Source organism: Haliotis cracherodii, unplaced genomic scaffold, assembly GCF_022045235.1.
Source record: "Haliotis cracherodii isolate W230 unplaced genomic scaffold, xgHalCrac1.p SCAF_24, whole genome shotgun sequence".
NCBI classification, from domain to species: domain Eukaryota; kingdom Metazoa; phylum Mollusca; class Gastropoda; order Lepetellida; family Haliotidae; genus Haliotis; species Haliotis cracherodii.
This window is the reverse complement of record NW_027266280.1, coordinates 7,069,647-7,090,763: the sequence shown is the minus strand read 5'-3', so window position 1 is coordinate 7,090,763 and position 21,117 is coordinate 7,069,647. Positions and strand designations below refer to the sequence as shown.

Here is a 21,117-nt window from a genome sequence, read left to right as displayed (position 1 = left end):
CCCTTAATATAAACATTTTTTAAAGAGGAGTATTTTTTTACATTAATAATTGTGACAAAGGTTAACCCTTAACCCCTAATGTAAAAGTTTTTACTTATGCTGGTCCGAAGAGGGACCAAATGGATCTAGCAAGGTTCTGTGAATTATCAATCACTTGATTGTCTGGTTCAGACTCGAATATTTACATGCCACCACCACAGGGCTGGAATACTGCCGAGTGAAGCATTCAACAAGAAAGAAAACAAAACTTTTTATTCCGTTCTTAAAATATTTAAATGAAGAAATATGTGATATATTGCAATTTCCTTCAAAGACCTTTCAAATCACATTATTGCTGAAATATTGCCGACGTGAGGATTTTAAGTCACTCACTCCCCCAAAATTCACTCTCTCTCACTCACACACTCACTCACTCACTCACTCACTCACTCAGACAAACTTACAAATAAGATCACACAGGACCTACTCAGTTTTAAAAATAATTTATTCACAAAGACATGATACATAATTACCCAATAATGCAACAATGGCAAGGTTTCTATGCCTCCGCCAGCACAGAGCATCCTCACGTGCAGGAGACACTGTTTTACTCTTTATTCCCCCTTTAGGATATCAATAATCCAATTATAGATATCATATATTGGATATGAAACTAATGAAGTTTAGATTTCAACTTATGGAATCATTGATATCACAAAATGAAGAAGTGATGTTTTATATTAAGATGTCATTTTGTGATATCAATAATTTGACACATATTGATTTCTAAAAATCAAGTATGTCATATCAATAATTCACTTCTTGATTTATGAAAATAATGAATTCTCCCCAAGAAGTCATACCACTAAAAGTCATGATGCAAAATACTCCCCACTCTCTTAATCAGCAAAGTCAAGGGAGCAGTTACTTATATATCACTTATTGGATTACAAGATATCATAAATTGAATTACTGATATCACTATACTTAATCTGTCCAATCAAAAATACATTTGAAGATATCACAAGCTAGAATCTTAGATATAATATAATACAATGGATAACATAAATTTATTGACATCTAAAATGAGAATTTGTCATGTCCATGAACATCTTATCATATTAAATTTTTAATAATAAATGATTAAATAATTTTCATCTGAGATATCAATAATTCATTTTGAGTATCGATAATTCATTTATTCAGATCAATACACAGGGAATAATTAGTAAAACTGTGACTAATACACACTTTCGAATTAAATTTGTAAGCGAATTATATTTGCTACAGCAAAATTACGCTTATCAAAAATGTCTTTCCATTAACTGCACTATCTCACTACAAGATCAGTAGTGTTACTAATTCAACAGATTTAGTTTATGCTAACCTATATACCTCAATACCTGAACATGTACATTTGGGAAAAATAGAGTAACTGAAATAATACAATCAACAAGAATATAAAAATGATCAAATAAGGCATGCCTTCAGTAAAATGATCAAACATTGTTCATCAACCTTTGACATCAGGCAGTCATACAACACTCAAATGAAGGACTTTCTCTGAGTGAGTGAGTGAGTTATGTTTAACGCCGCTTTTAACAGTATTCCAGTTATATCACGGCGTGTCCGCTTAATGTGGAGGAAAGCCCGATTTCAACTGAGACACCATACTCTGGTGATGTATTCACACATGTACAGACCTGTTTAATTCCAAATAATCTACAAAGGCATATTTATTACTCAAAAGAGGTTAAAGAACACCGGATTCTTTAATATTACTATAGTTAATCTGTCATGGAATATATACTACTCAAAAGAAGTGGAAGAGTACCTAATTCTTTCATATTTCTATAGTTGACATGACCGATTAACTATATACAGTAAAAAAAAAATATGAAAGAATCAAGAGCCGTTCCACAAAAGCGATCTTAGCGCTAAGTTGATCGTAACTCCCATCTTTTAACCTCTGCTTCTGAACAGTCATAGTGCTAAGATCGCTTTGTGGAACGGAGCCTAGGTGTGTCTTAACTTCTTTTGAGTAGTTTATATCTTTTAGGTGAAAAAAATGCATATCTATGTCTGTCATGCAAAGTAATATTTATCATAGTTACAGACAAAACATATTGCTTGCACATCATCTTCTTGCCCAGAACCGCATGTTCAAACACACTATTTTGAGGTCGTAGATGTTATAACTTCACACATAATATCCTTAATGTAAAAAAAGGTATATTTCTTTCACTTCTCAAAATACACAATGCTGCATCATGTATATCAGGCCACTGTCACTGATGATAATACTTGACAAGGGCAGACAACTCTAAAAACATGGTCGTTCTCAGCGGCATTCGTCACTACTCGCCCCTTTCCGTAACCTGCAAGAAGACTCGTCCCCCTCTCGATGAATGTTATGTGCGAAAATACAACAAACCAATCAGAATGCGTGTATGATTTCGAGTTCTTTGTCAAATAATCCCTCAGAAATAATTTTTGATTATACATATGTCTTGCATCTAAAAATATACCCAAGACACAGTTAAATGTGTTCAATCATACTGTATAATTCTGCACATCCCGGTGTCCTTTAAATTGCATCTACAATATATATAATATATGGGGAAATATATGTGAACCAATACGCAACGAGTTGACAATTGTTTTAGGTATGCCCGTTTGCACTAAGACGGAACCTAGTTGCAAAAATGGCCATGAGAGGGGACGAGTCGCTATTCATCTTGTCCCGGAATAACACGAGTTGGTCACGAATGTCTCAGCGGGTAACACTTTCATTACCCTTACACAAGCTCCTCACAGCGAAAGCCTGTTCGCAGAGTTCGCCATACCACAAGCTGGGAAAGAGCTTGACCCTTATGGTACCAAGGGCAGGTAACTCCAAACACATTTCAATGACAGTGACATATCAGTGTCAGCAAGAATACTTCAATTTGTATTGTGTAAAGCCAAATTTAGAAAAGAAGGAAATTTTGCACAAACAAAAATGACAAGAAAATTGTGCCGAGGGTGTTCATAGATTAATTTGAATGTAAATGGTACAGATTTCAAATGATACAACATTCTGACACTCTCACATGAAGTACTGAATGATGGACTTGGTTTCACAGGGCTATAAACAGTATTACAGCAATATCACGACGCCTCAGCTTGATCTAGGAGAAAACCTGAAGTGATGCAAGTCATAGACATTTACAACTTTGATGAAACCCACAAGCACAGCATGGTGCTGACAAATCTAAAAACATAATCCAGGGAAATCAAACTTTGAACCAAAAGTCAAACCCATGATCTAACTTTTCTGGCACGCCTAAGGGATGCAACTCTGTACAACCAAACTGCTGTTCCCTCGACAGCTCGGCCCTCACCATCTGCCTAAAAACCTTGAGTGGGCAAGAACCCAGAAATTAAAAACTAATTTCGGCCATGGGAGCCATGCCAGTTTACACTTGTCAGAGGGGTACACAAAGTATGTGATCTAGACTACCAGTTGTCGGACTTTCCTTTTTGTGGAAGCCTCGGTGGCTGAGTAGGTTAGATCGCTGACTTTGTGTGCTGGCGATTAGGCGCCTCACTCTGGCAGTGTGAGTCGAATCCCGGACAGGACTCAACCAAAAAAAAGTACAAGAATCTGTACTTTACAAAGAAAGTGTTATTCCAAATATAACATTTGTTACAACTAGTTTCAAGTCTTGTTTCACTATATTTATTTCAATACATTATTTTGCTGACAAAAACATAATTCTTTCTGTCAAATTAACAATGTGACATTACCCTTAGACCAGTTAATGAACAAGTTGATACATCGTCCTCACCTTTCATTCAAGAAGAAAAACAAGGAAGGCGGTGTTATACATACCTAACAAGGATGGGTAACCATAGTAACAGATACAGAGAGTATAGATCGCAGTTCCAGCCTAACGCTGTCTCCAGTACAACACTACCACTACTGCAGCATCCCTACTGAGGGCGGAGCTTCATCAGATCTGGGTACATCGTGACATTCTACACATTATTGATTACTATGCATAGAGTACCAGTACACTCATTCAAAACAAACTATGCAAGAAAAACAAATATAACTGCAATTTTCAGGTGACACAAAAGAGTTAGGTGTTCAAATATCAAACAATCTGGTAGATGTATTTTGTCATCTTTGTATGTGTAATCAAGCAATTCACATATCGTCATTCGTGTTGAGCACACAGCACATCATGCAAGCTTTACACTGCCCAAGCTTCATACGTGGGACGCCAGCATAGCAGCGTGCATTGATAGGCTTCTGACATGCCATTTAGATCCCCTTCACTTAGGGAAATATTTTTTAAGCATACTCACTTGAAAAATATACACAACAATTTCTCTATATTAAGTTGAAAAATAGAAACAATTGGTTCCCTGATCATGCTGATACTGATTCTCAATATTGGTACCAATTGTGTTTTTCTGAAAGAAACCGGATTTAGTTTTGGCATGGTGTTCAAAGTAACTTCAAACAGACTATTTTGAGGTCATTTCAGATGTTATATTGTCTGACACACGATATCAAGGTCATAACTGATGTTATATCCCCTGATACAGGATTTGAAGGTCATAACTGATGTTATATCCTGACACAAGATTTCAAGGTCATAACTGTTGTTATATCCTGACACAAGATTTAAAGGTCATTACTGATGTTATATCCCCTGATAGAGGATTTCAAGGTCATAACTGATGTTATATCCTGACACAGGATGTCGAGGTCATTATTGATGCCATATCCCCTGACACTGGACAGTGAGGCCATTAACAATGCATCTTCACAAAAATATCACAGGTAATCAAACATTCCTGGAACCTTCTCACAAGCCAAATTAAGGACATCATTTTCATACCCCCTGGTTAATATACATAAGATGACATCAATAATGTTCATAGTCAGTAAGGGTCCGAGGTTCTACCCTGTGACATGTCTCACATAGCAATCTTACCGTTACGAAATTTCCATTAACTTATGACTACAGACGGTTAGCCAAGAATGCTGTGTAAAACAGGCACTGATAGACTTAAGCATTGTAGAGTGAGATGACCTGCACAGGTAGCAAATAAATATGCATTGAGCAGTCCGACAAGACCTAAAAAAAGTTTTAAGAAAATCAAATAAATTCTGAGCATGTGGATTTAAAGCTCCAATATACCTGACACAATGCCAAGCACAACACACAACCTGTATCACCTGGGCCGCGTTCCTCAAAGCGATCGTAGCGCTACAATTGTCGTAGGTCTATGCTTAAGTATGGGAGTTACGATCGTCTTAGCGTTACAATCGCTTTAAGGAATAGGGCCCTGTACTGTTGTATCACAGGTGTTGATGGATCAGGGCATAGTTTATTTACAACATGGAAAAAGAAGACATGTTTATTCTCAAGTCATTGTTCGTTTTACGATAATCAGCGGTAACTGACACATGAATCAAGATTACTTAATACGCGTTGGCTGGTATCTTATCACGTACAGTCATTCATTGACAAATTTCCATGTATCCTAGGCTTAAAAAAAAAAGAATTGCTTCTCAGGCAATGTTTTTTTAAAATATAGTGCAGGCGGACGGTGTCTTTTTTTTGTGTGTGTTCAAACTAGTATGTAACCAATAAATAGTTGTGTAATCAATAATTGTGTACAATTAACCTGGGAAAGGGACTCCCTACATAAATGTATTCCTTGATGAGTAAAATACTGGAATACAGTATTTGACTACTGTTAGACTTGGAATATTTTAGGATCTTTTGGTGTTTTTTTTAAAAATGGAAATTAAAACGAAATTCAAACTTTATGATGATGCCGCGGTGCCTGAGAACCAAGACTATTATTTTTTTAGCCCTATTGAGTAATGAGGCTTGACTACGATGTAGGTCTTGTATAGTGCAGTGTGTTGAAATGGCACAATTATAATGTTTCCTAAAGAACCAGCAAAATAAGTAGCAAACCCCTCAACACAAACAAAGTAAGAATATGAAAGTTCCATGCATTTCTGGTTCAATGGCTTAATATCACCTGAAGCTGGATCAAGTAACGATGCATATGGTTAATTTCTATTTTCTTTCATGTTACCAGTCTGTTTAACACCTGCAATCAAAGCATCAATGTTAGTTTAATGTTACCATGGTTACACTTACAGCATGCGTGCATGGAGGTCTGAAAAAATTCCACAATTCTTGTAATTTCTGAGTGTCTCAGAGAGTCTTGCCATCACGCACTGATCAACACAATTATTTCCCCACCAGATCGGAAACGACGTCAACGGTTATAGTACCCAGGTTGTGGCATCCTAAAAGAGCCGTTAGTGGGGTACGGTGCCGGAACGGTACCAGCGCCACCTGCTTGGTGGGAACCATGCCAGGAATCACGCATAGATGCGTTTTGTTGTCTGTGAAGTGTGGGGTGGTTCTCAGCATGCATGTTGCGCAAAAGTTCGGTCATTTTATCCACTTTGACTCTCTGTGTGTGTGCTACTGTTCTCTGGCTGATGTACTGGTTTACGAAGTCCTCCACTGAGATCTTGTTGTCACAGAAATCATCGGCCATTTTCTGAAACAGGACACAAGAACAAGCATGAAACACAGTCAAACCTCACTTATCCAGACATATATTGTCTGGATAAATGAATTCCCAAATATCTCAATCCCTTGTCAGTTACATGCCCTACTCAAATTCTAAGGAGGCCCAAAAAATCCCTTTAATAATACAAAAGATTTTTCGACTATTATGGCAGTAAAAAGTAGTATCGTATCCCTCCAGGAAATTCTGTAGAATAAACAGGTGATAAAAAACTTGGTCAATAAAAATATAAAATTTGCAACGAAACAGCACTGGACATGATGATTTACCATTCAAATTGTCAGGCATTGTTTTATATTCAGGGATTAAGATTACCGTGTGTATTTTCTTGTTAACTAAGCCAGATATAGCTGTCGGCTGTATACATGTTTATACAAGCATGCTTTTAACAAAGATGTTCCAATTTATTCATGTCAGGTCAACCGACCTCAAAGACTAAAAACAATGATTGATCATTTGTCAATCATTAGCTCATAGCATTACAGTGGCAATCAATCTTACTGTCCTCCATGAATACTACCATTACTATAAGTGTTTAGACGCTTAACTTGGGTACTCCAGTCGGGTGGGTCCTGAGTAGGACCCGGATACTCACAGGACTACATGTACCCATGGTGAGTGAGTGAGTGAGTGAGTGAGTGAGTGAGTGAGTGAGTGAGTGAGTGAGTGAGTGAGTGAGTGAGTGAGTGAGTGAGTGAGTGAGTGAGTGAGTGAGTGAGTGAGTGAGTGAGTGAGTGAGTGAGTGAGTGAGTGAGTGAGTGAGTGAGTGAGTGAGTGAGTGAGTGAGTGAGTGAGTGAGTGAGTGAGTGAGTGAGTGAGTGAGTGAGTGAGTGAGTGAGTGAGTGAGTGAGTGAGTGAGTGAGTGAGTGAGTGAGTGAGTGAGTGAGTGAGTGAGTGAGTGAGTGAGTGAGTGAGTGAGTGAGTGAGTGAGTGAGTGAGTGAGTGAGTGAGTGAGTGAGTGAGTGAGTGAGTGAGTGAGTGAGTGAGTGAGTGAGTGAGTGAGTGAGTGAGTGAGTGAGTGAGTGAGTGAGTGAGTGAGTGAGTGAGGTTTAACACCTTTTAGCAATATTCCAGCAATAACACGGTGGGGGATACCAGAAATGGGCTTCACTCATTGTAGCCATGTCGGGAATCGAACCCGGGTCTTTGGTGTGACGAGCTAACTATTTAACCACTAGGCTACCCGACTGCCCCAGTAAGTCGCATGATTTACAGTATAACGACAATAATAAAACTACATGGTTCCACTACAAGTTACAAATGTTCACATGTCCTTCTGATTATCATGATTATACACACATTGCTCCTGACTTTCATATGTTTGAGTAAAGATAAAGCTTCAGTCAACTTCAGTGCATGCATGACCAGATCATTATATATGTGTATCTAAATCAGGTAAAACCAGGGATCTGGAAATCGGTCTGTGCTCCGGACTTGTCCGATTGTGACTGCAAAATGTCTGATTTGAAATAGTGCAAACCAGACATTTTAAATTCGGTCAACATCAATCACCACAGGTACACTGACCTATATCCCCCCCAAAAAAATTATATTTCCAGATCCCTGGGTAAAACAATTCCCAATCGGACATTTTATACCCCACACTAGTATCCGGTTACTGTCCGGTAACATTGGGCAAGCCCCAATTACTGTTTCAACAGACTGTTTCATAGGCCTGAGAGATTGAAATACAAGGGAGATAACTCTGCACATACTAAATCATACGATAAGGCCCCCCTGTGTCCATATTTCTACATTGATTTATCCAAGCTTCTGTTGTTGGCAAATCAGTACAAATATAAACCCTACAACAGAAAGTGTGTGGTCTCAACCACTTAAACATTTCAATCACAAATACATTTGATGTCTCACCTCGGACTCTTCCTCAGATTTGGCAGCCTCAGTCTGCAACAGCGCCAACATCGTGTCAAGGGACTGCTCCCCAACTAACATGTCTGTAACCATGGTAACAGTTCAGTAAGTGATCACATAGCAAAATCTGTATCAAGTGAGACCATTTAATGTTGTTTTGAACAGTATTCCAGTTATATTACACCATATCAGCTTGATGTGGGAGGAAAGCCCAAAGCGATACAGGTTTTAGACCACTGGGGAAACTCATGATCTTGTTATGGTAATGACAAACTCAGAAACATAATCAAGGCCAACCTGGCAAGACGAGCTCCTCACAGTGAATGCCCGTCCATAGAGCTCTCTATACTATCACTGCCACCAGTCACAACTCCCCACTGTGAAAGGTGGCCACAACCATGCTTGGAGTTGAACTCTACTGACCGTTATGTTCACAAACAAGTGATGACTGCCGTGGAGCAGAATACTCTTCACCCATATAAATTTCTTTGTTTGTCAATTTGAATTTCTATTTCATTTCAACTATCATGTAATTGGTATAGTAAGAATGTAAGGTGGAAGTTAGGTGATTTTGAGGTTAGTCGGACCGATCTGACTGAACAAACAAAAAGGAAATTTCATCAGGGAAATATTGTCAGTCGTAAACTTTTTCAAAATTTACTGACAAAAAAATTAACGTGACTACATTTGGGGTTAGAGGGCACATTTCAAGATTCTTGTAATGGCTGCTACCATACTGGTGGCAGCAATGTTACTGAGAGTGTAACGAAGGTGTCACACGCTGGGAAGGAGCTTGCTGGCATGATGCCTAAGGGATGCAACTATGCACAGCAAATTGCAGTGGCTTAGACAAACTGGACAGCCTGTGCACTCATACATCTATATTCAAGTAGACTGAACATCACTCTCTGGAATCACGTTAAGATATCCTCCATCTAAACATTGATCGTGTCACATTAACTATGCCAATGGCTGTGGTTACCATGGCAAAGAAAATAACAGCCAATGGGCAGGCATACTGGCTTGTTCAAGTTCAAACATTTCTGAGATGAACAGATTTTGTTTGTTTGTTTTGTTGTTTTAGCAGCACTTAGCAATATAATGATGGCGTTCTGTAAATAATCAAATCTGGACCAGACAATCCAGTGACTGACATCATGAACATCGATCCATGCAATTGGAATACGATGACATGCACCATCCAATTCAGCGAGCCTGACCATCTGATAGTTTTAGGATGGGTTGCTGAAGATCTATTCTACCCCGCATCTTCATGGGTCCTGAAATACTCAACCAAGACTGACCATATGACCTATGCAGTCATCTACCACAAGCATAGGTTTCTGGGGACCTACTCTTACCAGGAATCTACACAATGTCACTAATTCATCATCATCATCATCATCATCATCATCATCATCATCATCAAGACACTTGCACTGATGAGGTAATATTCATAAACATGTTCATGGTCCAAATAAAGTGAGTAAGTTGTGTCTAACATTGCTTTAAACTGAACTTCCGCTACATCACAGCGTGTCAGCTTAATGTCAGTGGAAAATTGGAAGTGATCATGGATATAAGTCATCGGTATTTACCATCTTTGTAAAACCAACAGACATGGACATGATCAGTGATGATGCTAGAAACCTACTACTATAATTAGAATGTACTTCATCAACAAATATTATAGCAACTTGATATGAACAGTATTTAATCTGACCTAGTTGTGCCTTGTCCTTGCCAAGATTCGTCTTCTTCGTGTTTATTTCCTCGTAACCCGTGGCAACCAGTCGTTTGAGCTCATCCAGGCGGGGCTGCAGGGACAGGTTGAACTCGGCCAGACTCTTGTTGCTGGTCAACAGTGTGTCCTTGTCGTTCACAGCAGGCTGGAGCCACACAGACACAGCATGGTCACGTCACATACTTCCCAACAGACATGCATGGGCGAGTTGAGTTATGTTTGTTTGTTATTTAACGCCGCACTCAGCAATATTCCAGCTATATGACAGTGATCGGAATAATCAAGTCTGGACCTGAAAATCCAGTGATTGACATCATGAGCATCGATCTACACATTTGGAATACAATGATATGCATCAACCAAGTCAGTGAGCCTGACCACCCGATCCCGTTAGTCGCCTCTTGCAACAAGCATTGTCGCGGACGTACGTACGTACGGTCGTGAATACTATATCCCCCGCTTCGCGCTTTCGCGCGACAACAATCGATTTATTAACTTTAAGTGCTTACCAATAGCAATATATCGATATTTTGATTAATCGTGACATCCCTAATATCAATGTATCTTCATCACTTGGAGGAAATATAGATATCTATCTTCAGATATGTAAGTGACTTGAAAATTTGTTTAAATGGTTGTACAATATAGACACTTAAACATAGTCAATAATGGTAAATTACAAACTCTTTTAAAAAGGATTTGAAATAATGTCAGCATGTTAATCCACATATCTGATTGATATACAGTCAAAAGTAGCTTAAACAGACACTTGCGTTTTCTCAATTAATGTCCCGATTAACAAATTTCTGGATATCTGAATCCCATGTCAACTGACCAGAGTTATCTCCCCTACCAAAATTCTCTTCTTCTCTATCATCATGACCAAATAACGCATATGATTTTTCGAGTATTATGCACAGTGAAAAAACTACACCTTATCCCTTATAATATATGTATCCATTCTCTGTCAACAAACATTCGTTGGTTGCTGTAAGTAACGGTGAGTTGGTGCGATTTGCCGATCAGTTCCCATACTTAGTGTAAACAACATTGAACATGTTGAATTAAATTTTGAATAAAATTAATTGCAAAACAGCAGTATATACTAACTTTTTAGTCCACTAGTCCTTTTAATGACAACATATAGCAAAACCCTAAAAAAACGGCAATTTCTACTAGCCCTTATGATACTTTAACTATTGAGCAGCTTGGCAAGGGACTACAGGACTAGTGCCAATTTCTAACTCTGCAAAACAACCATTGGCAAGCATGTTGCTGTCCGGTAAGTGGTACACAATAGTGAGTAGTTTGCACTGTTGGTATAATCAAAAATCACTGTCCAGATCTGAAAAACGGGATTTGGGGATAAATGATGCATTTAATTCAGTATATATTTCATTTCACATAAGTATCATCCGAAAGGCGGAGGGGTCTGGATAAGGGAGTTCCACTGTACAGATGGGCGAGGTCATAATGGGTTGTGTGAGTCAACAATTCCAGCTATATGAGTGAGTGAGTGAGTATGGTTTTACGCTGCTTTTAGCAATATTCCAGCAATATCACGGCGGGGGACACCAGAAATGGGCTTCACACAGTGTACCCATGTCGGGAATCGAACACGGGTTTTTGACGTGACGAGCGAACGCTTTAACCACCAGGCATCTGACCGCCCCTCCAGCTATATGACAACAGCCTGTAAATAATCAAGTGTGCACCCGACAATCCAGTGATTGATGTTATGAGAAACAATCCACACCGTCAGAGTACTATGACACACAATCCAGCAAGTCACCGAGTCTGACCACTCAATCCATTTAGTAACCTCTTGCGACCAGCATAGGTTGCTGGGGGCCTATTCTAACCTCGAATTCCCACGGCTGAGGTGTGGGATTCAAAATGGTGGACAAGATTTGGAGAGGAACAAACTATGGATATAACGAAGAAATGTCATTTGCCATGCTTGTATTTCTTAAAAAATCACATTGTATTATATATATCTATATAAATTCAATCCCAAGTTTTTGCATACTAGAAATTGAAAGTCATTTAATATGAGTAGTGGGGGATCCAAAATGGCGGACAAGGTTTGGAGAGTGACAAAACTACAGATATAACGAACACGTCAACAGTCCCTCGTAGTTTATGTCAAGTTTTATCTCGTTTACTGTATGATAAAACAGAGACCATATACAAATATATGGTCTCTGGATAAAACAAGCTATTACCATGGTTACACATCAAGCATTACACCTTACATCTTTCCTTATTACAAAGATGGTATTATTTTTTTTAAACCTGTAAAACTGAACTGTCTGATCAACATAACCATCTTTTAGTTACCATGGTTACTGACAATAGTTTTTATTAACAATGTACATGACACAGTGTTGGAAATTAAGGGAGGTCCTTGGGGTTTGCTACTATAGCATTTAAATCAACAGACCCCCTAAATTACCTACATTTATTAACATTTCAGCTACGATTACATGCCTTTGCCTTTCATCAGTAGAAGACATAACGTGTAACCATACAAGTGACATCTTCCCGAGGCAAGGGAGTTAACTGACTTTAAAAGTCCAGTTTCCACCCTTGCCGAACTAGGCTGGAATTCCTGGGCTCGATTGTAGTGCCACCAGTGTTTTTTACGAGTTGTGTCCCTTCTATGACTCTCCTATTGACAAATCAGATTCCGCCTCTTGTATCACTTGCCTTTGCTTCAAACAAAATGGCGGTGCCCGGTCAAGACGTTCTGATCGATAATCAAGATCTCTATTGTGATAAAACGGGTCTTACATCGCAAATCATGTGAGCACGTTGATAAAAAACATAAAAAGATTTTGAAAAATTGTAAACACCGAGTTGGCAGTGCACATGCTTTGTAAATCCTGCAATCGACAGTTTATGTACCTGATTTTGATTTCCTTACCCGATTTTGATTGGACTATGCGTAGACTCGTTAGTCCAGCCAAAATATAATACCAGCCAAAGTCGGCAAGGGTGGAAACTGGACTTTTATAGTCAGTTAACTCACTTGCCTCGAGAAGATGTAAAGGTGACTGCCTGAGAGAGGATCACTTGCACACATGACTGACTGTCAATGGACCATGTTTAATTTCATTATTGCCATGTGATAGTATGATACCTGATGTGCATCTTTCACAAGATCGTCCAACTTTGCTGAATCTTCAAGTAATCTCTCCAGTTCATTTTTGTCCAGGTGTTGCAGCAGGGCCAGAGCCTGTTCTTCAGCTTGACTCGACTGTGCTGGAGACTGGGAGGAGTAGGCGTTGTACATGGTGCTGCAGATCACCTTCACACAGACCTAGGAGCAGACGAAAACTGAATAACATCAAATCACAAATGGAATCGATCAATCTATAGTGAGTGAGTTGGGTTTAACAGTATTATAGTTTTTTCAAGGCATGTCATCTTAATGTGGAGGAAAGCCCGAAGTGAAGCAGGTCTCAGACATTTACCAGTACCACTTTTGTGAAATCCACGAGCATGGGTATTTCGCCTATAAATATAGAAACATAATCTGGGCAAACCAGGATTAGAACCCACAATCATAGGTTTCTGGCATGCCCTAGGGACGCAACTATGCAAACTGAATTTTGGCATCTTAGACAACTGTGTCCTCATGTCAATCTAGAACACAGTCATGAGTTTGAAATTTGTTGATCATGTTGATTGGACTTTATTCTACTTTGTATAGAGTACCCCATTAACATGCATGCGTAATTCAGTAAACAATGAATTGCACACATGTGTGATGTCACGGGCCACTCTCCCATTCATCTTTTCTTGAAACTACACCCGCCATTGTTTATGTCAACATGACCGACCAATCGGATTAAGGCTTGAAAAGGTAAGAATTTATGGTTAATACTTACCATGAGCAAGCTAACCCTATGGACTGAAAAGGCGTGTTGGATCGTAAAGATGTGTAACTTTCCCTAAGACCGAAAAGGGGTGTAGGATCATAAAGATGTGTAAGATTCCTTTAGACCGAAAAGGGGTGTTGGATCGTACAGACATGTACACATGTAATTTTCCCTAAGACTGAAAAGGAGTGTTGGATCGTGAAGCGAGAGTTACTGGAGCATGAGGCACGGTAACGGTATAGCAAGAAAGCGGTCGCACTATAGCGCGTTAATTTAGTGGATGGTAGAGCTCAGGCTGCACTCGGTAAACTGCATTGTTGCCATGAAATCCTTTATTACACAATACATTTCTCTCCTCTTAAATTAAAACAAATAATTTTCCTGATGTGGATTTCATGTGGAACAAACCTGGCTAGACTTTCTTTTCTATGTATCTAGATTGGTTTTGTTTTCATAAAATACATATATTTCACAGTCATAGTACAGGACTAATGACAGATCTATGGGTGAATTCTCTAGGGAAAGAAATATCTATTCCACAATCAAACTTGGCTTGGAAATAGGGCCAGATGTAGCCTAGGGCAGCTGTAGGCTGTGGAGATACCACGTACAGTTGTACGACTACACACCATAAATAATCCCCAAGAAAAGATCAATACCTTACTCTCCTACTAACTCGCTTGGTGGTTTTCATAAATCGAAGATGAGGTGAGGAAAGCAAGCCAGTCCGCAGATGGTGACACTGTCTGACACTGACAGATTATGGTATTTCGACACAAAACTGAGTCACCTTGTCACAGGACCGGACAACCATTGGGCCATATAAATACATTGATCACCCCGATGTTATGTAATTCTAGGCTCCGTTTCGAGAACTTGTGTAGAAATATTAATGGGAGAGAATAGGGCAGTTTGTTGTTCAGTATACCTACATGACAGTAAGAACATAAATCCCTCGACTCTGTTGATGGACTTAGTTTACTTCCGGTTGGGATACAAAGGGGGGTAACTACGATTTGCTTGCACATTCTCACTGCGAGAAAAAGTATTCCTGTTACCGCGTGTTCGAATCCCAATGAAGTTATTTTGAAATGTCTTCTGTTCAAACATCACATTATTTTATTGTTTTACTAAATTGATCAACCAGAGCACAGAGAACTACAATTATATATTCGACAGTTCAAGAAAGTATCAATATCCTTAAAATCTTCTGCGAGATGATGTGACGAAACGAGTGAACACTGAGCGAACTATGATTGACCAGTCTCAATGAATGATGCGTTCCTTACTCGATTTTGATGCCAAGGCTATGGCAGCTTTCTAAAAAGATTTGGCTTCATTTCTTTACCACCTGAATTCGGACAATTGGATTTACAACCGAAAGTTAAGAAAGAAACCCCACACAGAACTCAAATATTCCTTCGATGGAACTCCCTTCGCCTTAATTATCTGCATTCCGAACTTTCCGTTTTCGTTAATTTCCGAGTTACAGAAAAGAGATATGGTGGCCTGAATGCATCGCTTTAGAAAGGTGTCGTCATGGATCAGATTTCAGATGACCACCGACAAGTAATATTAGAAAACCGTACTATGCTGTGCTATTAACATTTTTTGAAACTATGAGCAAATGCGCTCATTTTACTTTAGTGATAAACAGCTTGAGTTGATATCTGTTTTACCGCGAGGAAAGATATATATTATACCGCGAAGAAAGGTATCTGTTATATCGCAAATTCGCAGTCATCTTCCCGAGGCAAGAGTAAACCGACTATAAAAGTCCAGTTGCCACCCTTGCCGAACTAGGCTGGTATTATGGAGTTATATTTTGGCTGGACTAACGAGTCTATGCATAGTCCAATCAAAATCGCGCAACGAAATCGAAATCCGGTTCGTAAACTGTCAGACAGATTTCGGTCGATTGCAGGATTTGCAAAACATGTGCACCGCCAACTTGTTGTCAACAGACATACCAAACCTTTCCATGTTTTTAATCAAGGTGCTCACGTGATTTGATGCACTCCGCGATGTAAGACCCGTTTTATCACAATATAGATCTTTATTATTAATCAGATCACCTTGACTGGGCGCCGCCATTTTGTTTGAAACAAATGCAGATGATGGAATCTGATTGGTCCATAGAAGAGGCTAAAAAGGGACATAACTTGTAATAACCACTGGTGGCGCTACGATCGAGCCTAGGAATTCCAGCCTTGTTCGGCAAGGGTGGAAACTGGACTTTCCAAGTCAGTTAACTTCCTTGCCTGGGGAAGATGATCATATCTGTGACATGGATATAATGACGTATGTCATGTAAATGGTAATTTTGTACACATATCGCGTGATAAAACATTCTTGTATGCTTAATTGGGCAGGGTGTTTGAGTTAGATTCAAAGACAATTCAAATAGTATTTCAGTTATCCGGATGTCTAGGGTATATATCATGACCGAATGGAGATATAATTTTTAACCAAGAAAACTTGAGGAAGACCATGAAAGGGACGCAACTCTGTATAACGAAGTACAATGCCTCAGACTGCTTCGGCTCATTCTGAAAGGTGAAAGAAGGCTCCATTTGTGACCAACTCGCACCATTCCGTGACAAGCCGAATGTAGGTTACGGAAAGTACGAGTGGTGACGAATGAGAAGGCCATTCGGCTTGTCCCGGAATGGGACGAGTTGGTCGCGAATGAACCAGATAATCGTGACCCCTCGAGGGCGGAACGAGTATTTGCTTATGTGTCTCGTAACCGAGACACGATTATAAATAACACTTTGTCATCCTTCCATGCTAAACATTAAAACGACGTTTTCCGTGTTTGGCATACATTGTTTTAAACTCAGTTGTTCCATCAGCTCTGGAAGTTACAGAGAAATATATCCCCCTGAAATGAAGAACAAACTTAAAACATAAACTAGTGTCCAAAAGAAACGATACCACATGTTTGCAACGACATAAAAGAAAAACTAAACAATGCAGAAGTTTAGGATTGGTGTTATGCTTTTGAGAAATCCTTTCACAACATCTGTACAAAAATTTCATTTCAATAAAATCTGTACAACCAATATGACAAGCCTTTAAAGATGGGTGGGGTCGAAAAATGAACATTTCGTTAGAGCACTGATCACAGAAACAACGGGAAATGTCACACCACACGACTCAAAGTCAAGTCAGTAGCGGGTATGTCCACCGTGAGCATCAATACATGCCAGAACACGCCTACGGACTGATGACGTCAAACGTCTGATGACGTTGGGAGTGATGCGTTGCCATTCCTCGAGGAGACATCGTTCCAAGTCCTGGACGTTGACTGGAGGCACACGGCGACGTCGGATTTGCCGATCGAGGTGGTCCCATAAGTGCTCGATGGGATTCATGTCCGGTGAACATGGGGGCCATTGCAAAACCTGTACTTTGGCGTTGGCAAGGAAGTTCTGTGTCAATCTTGCTGTGTGTGGCCTTGCATTGTCATGTTGGAAAAGGAGACCACGAGGCTGTTGCTGAATAAAGGGCACCACAACAGGCCGTAGGATGTCATCAAGATAACGCTGTGCATTCAGGTTTCCACGAATTACGACAAGCATCGTTTTGACGTCACCACATATGCCACCCCAAACCATTAACCCTCCACCTCCAAACGGCCGGACCTGTTGGATACAGTTAGGCGCCAAACGTTCACCAAATCGTCGGTATACAAGCTGCCGTCCATCGTTTCTGAAGATGAGGAATCTGCTCTCATCAGAGAACATAACACGTGCCCAGTCCCGCCGTTGCCAACGTCGAACTCGCCTGGCCCAGATCAGTCTGTTGTTCCGGTGTCGAGGCGTCAGGAGCGGTCCGCGGTAGGGATGACGTGGCCGGATACCATACTGCCGTAGTCTCCTGTAGACGGTCTGTCGACTGATCCCGTGTCCCAGTGCTGTAGCCGCCGTGGACGTCGCTGTTACAGTGCGGTTCCTCAGGTGTAATACCCGGATGTAACGATCTTCACGGGGCGTGGTTACTGTCTGACGTAACCGCTGCATCAACCTGGTGATAGTGATGCGTGCGCAGCCCAACCTTCTGGCGACGTCGACATGTGACGCTCCTTGTTGGACCATTCCAACGACTCTCTCTCTCTCGATGGCTGTCAAACGTGGCATATCTTGTGTTCTTTTTGTTGCTGTGATATCAACGTGTCTGATCAGCCGTTTTATACAGTTTTTATGCACGTGCAGAACATGCTAGAGAGGGAAATGTCACTTTCACGAAATTTACGTTTTTTCCCAGAAGTGATCACGTGTTCCCGGTATTTTTTATCGACTATGCTGTGTTTGGGATGTGCAATACGAACTGGCATGTTTTCATACTAGACAATTCACTTAGTAAAAAACAATTTTGAAAATAAGTTGGTATCGTTTCTTTTGGACACTAGTTTAGTTATTAAAGAACTGGTGACTGGTGATGTGAACTTTGTCATGTGATGTATATAAAATATATAACGTCAACACCAGAAAATAACCAGTCTCGATTATCAACCGAAATAGATTCCATCAGACGTAATATGCAAAATTGTGCTCAATCTCATTAAAATCAGATCTTTGTTCTCGTTATCGCTAAACAAAGATCTGAGGACATCCCATTAAGGGTCACGTCAGAACGACCTTTCATCCAACCAATCAGAGCGTCGTTTACCAGATCATGAAAGTGACAGTCGGAATGTGTTTTCTAATCATGCAACCACGAAATATTTAACAGAGGGTATTCCGAACGACAGTTACGGTTTTATGATTATACACATACAATCTAGGCCATCTGTAAGCCATTCCAGAGTGTTCTTCTTATCAGTTTTAATTTTATTAATCGAGAATACGTCAAAATATGTTTCGAAGCGTAATTGAAATTCGTGTCGTAAAGCTCGAGAAAGCTGCCTTCTGATTGGCTTATGTCGATTTATTGTCAGTCATTTCATTGGTCGGTCAAAATTCGCGAAAGGTCGTTTCGACGTGACCCATAATGGGATGTCTTCAGATCTTTGTTTAGAGGTAGCGAAAACGAAGATCTGATTTTAATGATATTGTGCTAAAATTACATGACTGGATCACTGAAAATCAATTTTGATACCAGGTGTTCGCGAAAACGGTAATCAGTCCCTGTTATACCTGTGACAGCACTCGAAAATTTGTATAAAAAGTAAGTGTTAGTTTGTTGCATAACGCCGCACCCAGCAACGGAGTATCACTGATACATATAGTGTGTCATGTGGAGATTCTTGGTTTGAATTGAATCCCAGCAACCAATGATTGTCGAAAGAGACGGATAAATGTTTGTGCGGCCAGCCATGGCGACTTGTTTGATTGCGTGTCATCGTATCATCGTTGGGGTTTTGCTCATAATATCGACCACTGGTTTGCCTGTCGTTAAGATCCGGTTAAAAATAGGACATCACCAACCCATGTTTGCCGTAAAAGGCGACTATGCTTGTCGTAAGAGGCGACTGACGGATCGGGTGATCAGGCTTGCTGACTTGGTTGATGCATGTCACCCCAATTACGTGGATCGATGCTCATGGTGTCAATCACTGGATTGTTTGGTCCATACTCGATGAGTTACAGACCGCCGTCATATAGCTGGAATTTTGGTGAGTGCGGCGTTAAACAACAAACAAACAAACAAACAAACAAAACAGTAACAGGCCGATTTCTCTCCTGTTCACTAAATGTTTCAACTTAACATCGTGAATTTGTTTTAGCGCCGCCATGAACGGTATTTCAGTCACACCGAGGCGTGTCAGCTTAATGTTGGAAGACCGCCAACACATTCGTGACCAACTCGTGTTATTCCGAATACGGAAAGGGGCGAGTGGTGACGAATGCACGGGTATGGAGCTTTTAACTAAGGCTCAAAGTCGAGCTGAACTTCGAACCCAGCGCGAACGACACGTCGCATATACTATTGGGTTTCCAAAGTAGATACAATTTTATGGAAAGCAACTTCTTTATTTTGCTGTAATAACGACGTTTCGGTATAGATCTTTATACCATTGTCAAGGTCATCTTTGTCATCCCTCAACTTCAGATATGCCTGTCAAACAATTCATGTTTCCACTTCGCGACAACGGAAGGTCAAGGACAAAAATCCGGAAGTGATATAGATGCACTGGTTTATTTACAGAAATGACGACAACAAGCAGCAGTGCAGCATACACTGCTGGGTTCGACAGATGATTATGCTACATGGACTCGCTACAGTCTATGTACAACGGCGTGTTTGAAACACAGAAGTGAAACACAAATTCCTAATACATTCTTGCAACAGTTCACTCTCAGCGCCCATCTTATAGCTGAGAAGATGCGACACACATCATCTGAGAGATGAGAACAAGTGATATATTATTATCTAAGAGGTGGGAAGGATATGATATATATCATCTGAGAAGTGGGAAGGTATGATATATACATTATCTGAGAGTGGGAAAGTATGATAGATATCAAGTGAGAAGTGGGAAGGTGTGATATATATATATATATATATATATATATATATATATATATATATATATATATATATATATATATATATATATATATATTATCTGAGAAGTGGGAAGGTGTGATATATATCATCTGAGAAGTGGGAAGGTATGATATATATTATCTGAGAAGTGGGAAGGTGTGATAGATATATTATCTGAGAAGTGGGAAGGTGTGATATATAACTCATCTGAGAAGTAGGAAGCTATGATATATACATTATCTGAGAAGTGGGAAGGATATTAAATATATTATATCGAGAAGTGGGAAAGATATGGTATATATCATCTAAGAGGTGGGGGAATATGATAAATACATCATCCGAGAGGTAGGAATATATAATTATATCTGAAAGGTCGGGTAAATATGATATATATCATCTAAAAGATGGGAAAATAGTTGTATATTGTCTGAGAGGAAAGAACATGTACATCATCTGAGAGACTAGAAAGATATTAGGTGTGTATGTCGTGGTAGGTATTACTTGGACATATATTTCATCTGAGAGCAG

General features: G+C 39.7%; 1 protein-coding gene across 2 annotated transcripts; it reads right to left on the bottom strand.

Annotated features, from left to right (window-relative positions):
- Positions 1-466: 466 nt before the first annotated feature.
- On the bottom strand, positions 467-15,081 carry LOC139472266 (vacuolar protein sorting-associated protein 37B-like). Of its 2 annotated transcripts, none has more exons than XM_071254674.1 (5): positions 15,027-15,081; positions 13,353-13,532; positions 10,190-10,355; positions 8,467-8,549; positions 467-6,564 (listed from the first exon to the last, which is right to left on the bottom strand). In XM_071254674.1, exons 2-5 carry the CDS (start codon positions 13,503-13,505, stop codon positions 6,274-6,276), a joined length of 693 nt encoding a protein of 230 aa, XP_071110775.1. In that variant the 5' UTR covers positions 13,506-13,532; positions 15,027-15,081; the 3' UTR covers positions 467-6,273. The 2 variants fall into 2 exon arrangements, with proteins under 2 accessions (XP_071110775.1, XP_071110777.1); XM_071254676.1 differs by lacking the exon at positions 15,027-15,081 and adding an exon at positions 14,754-15,012.
- Between the last annotated feature and the right edge of the window lie 6,036 nt (positions 15,082-21,117).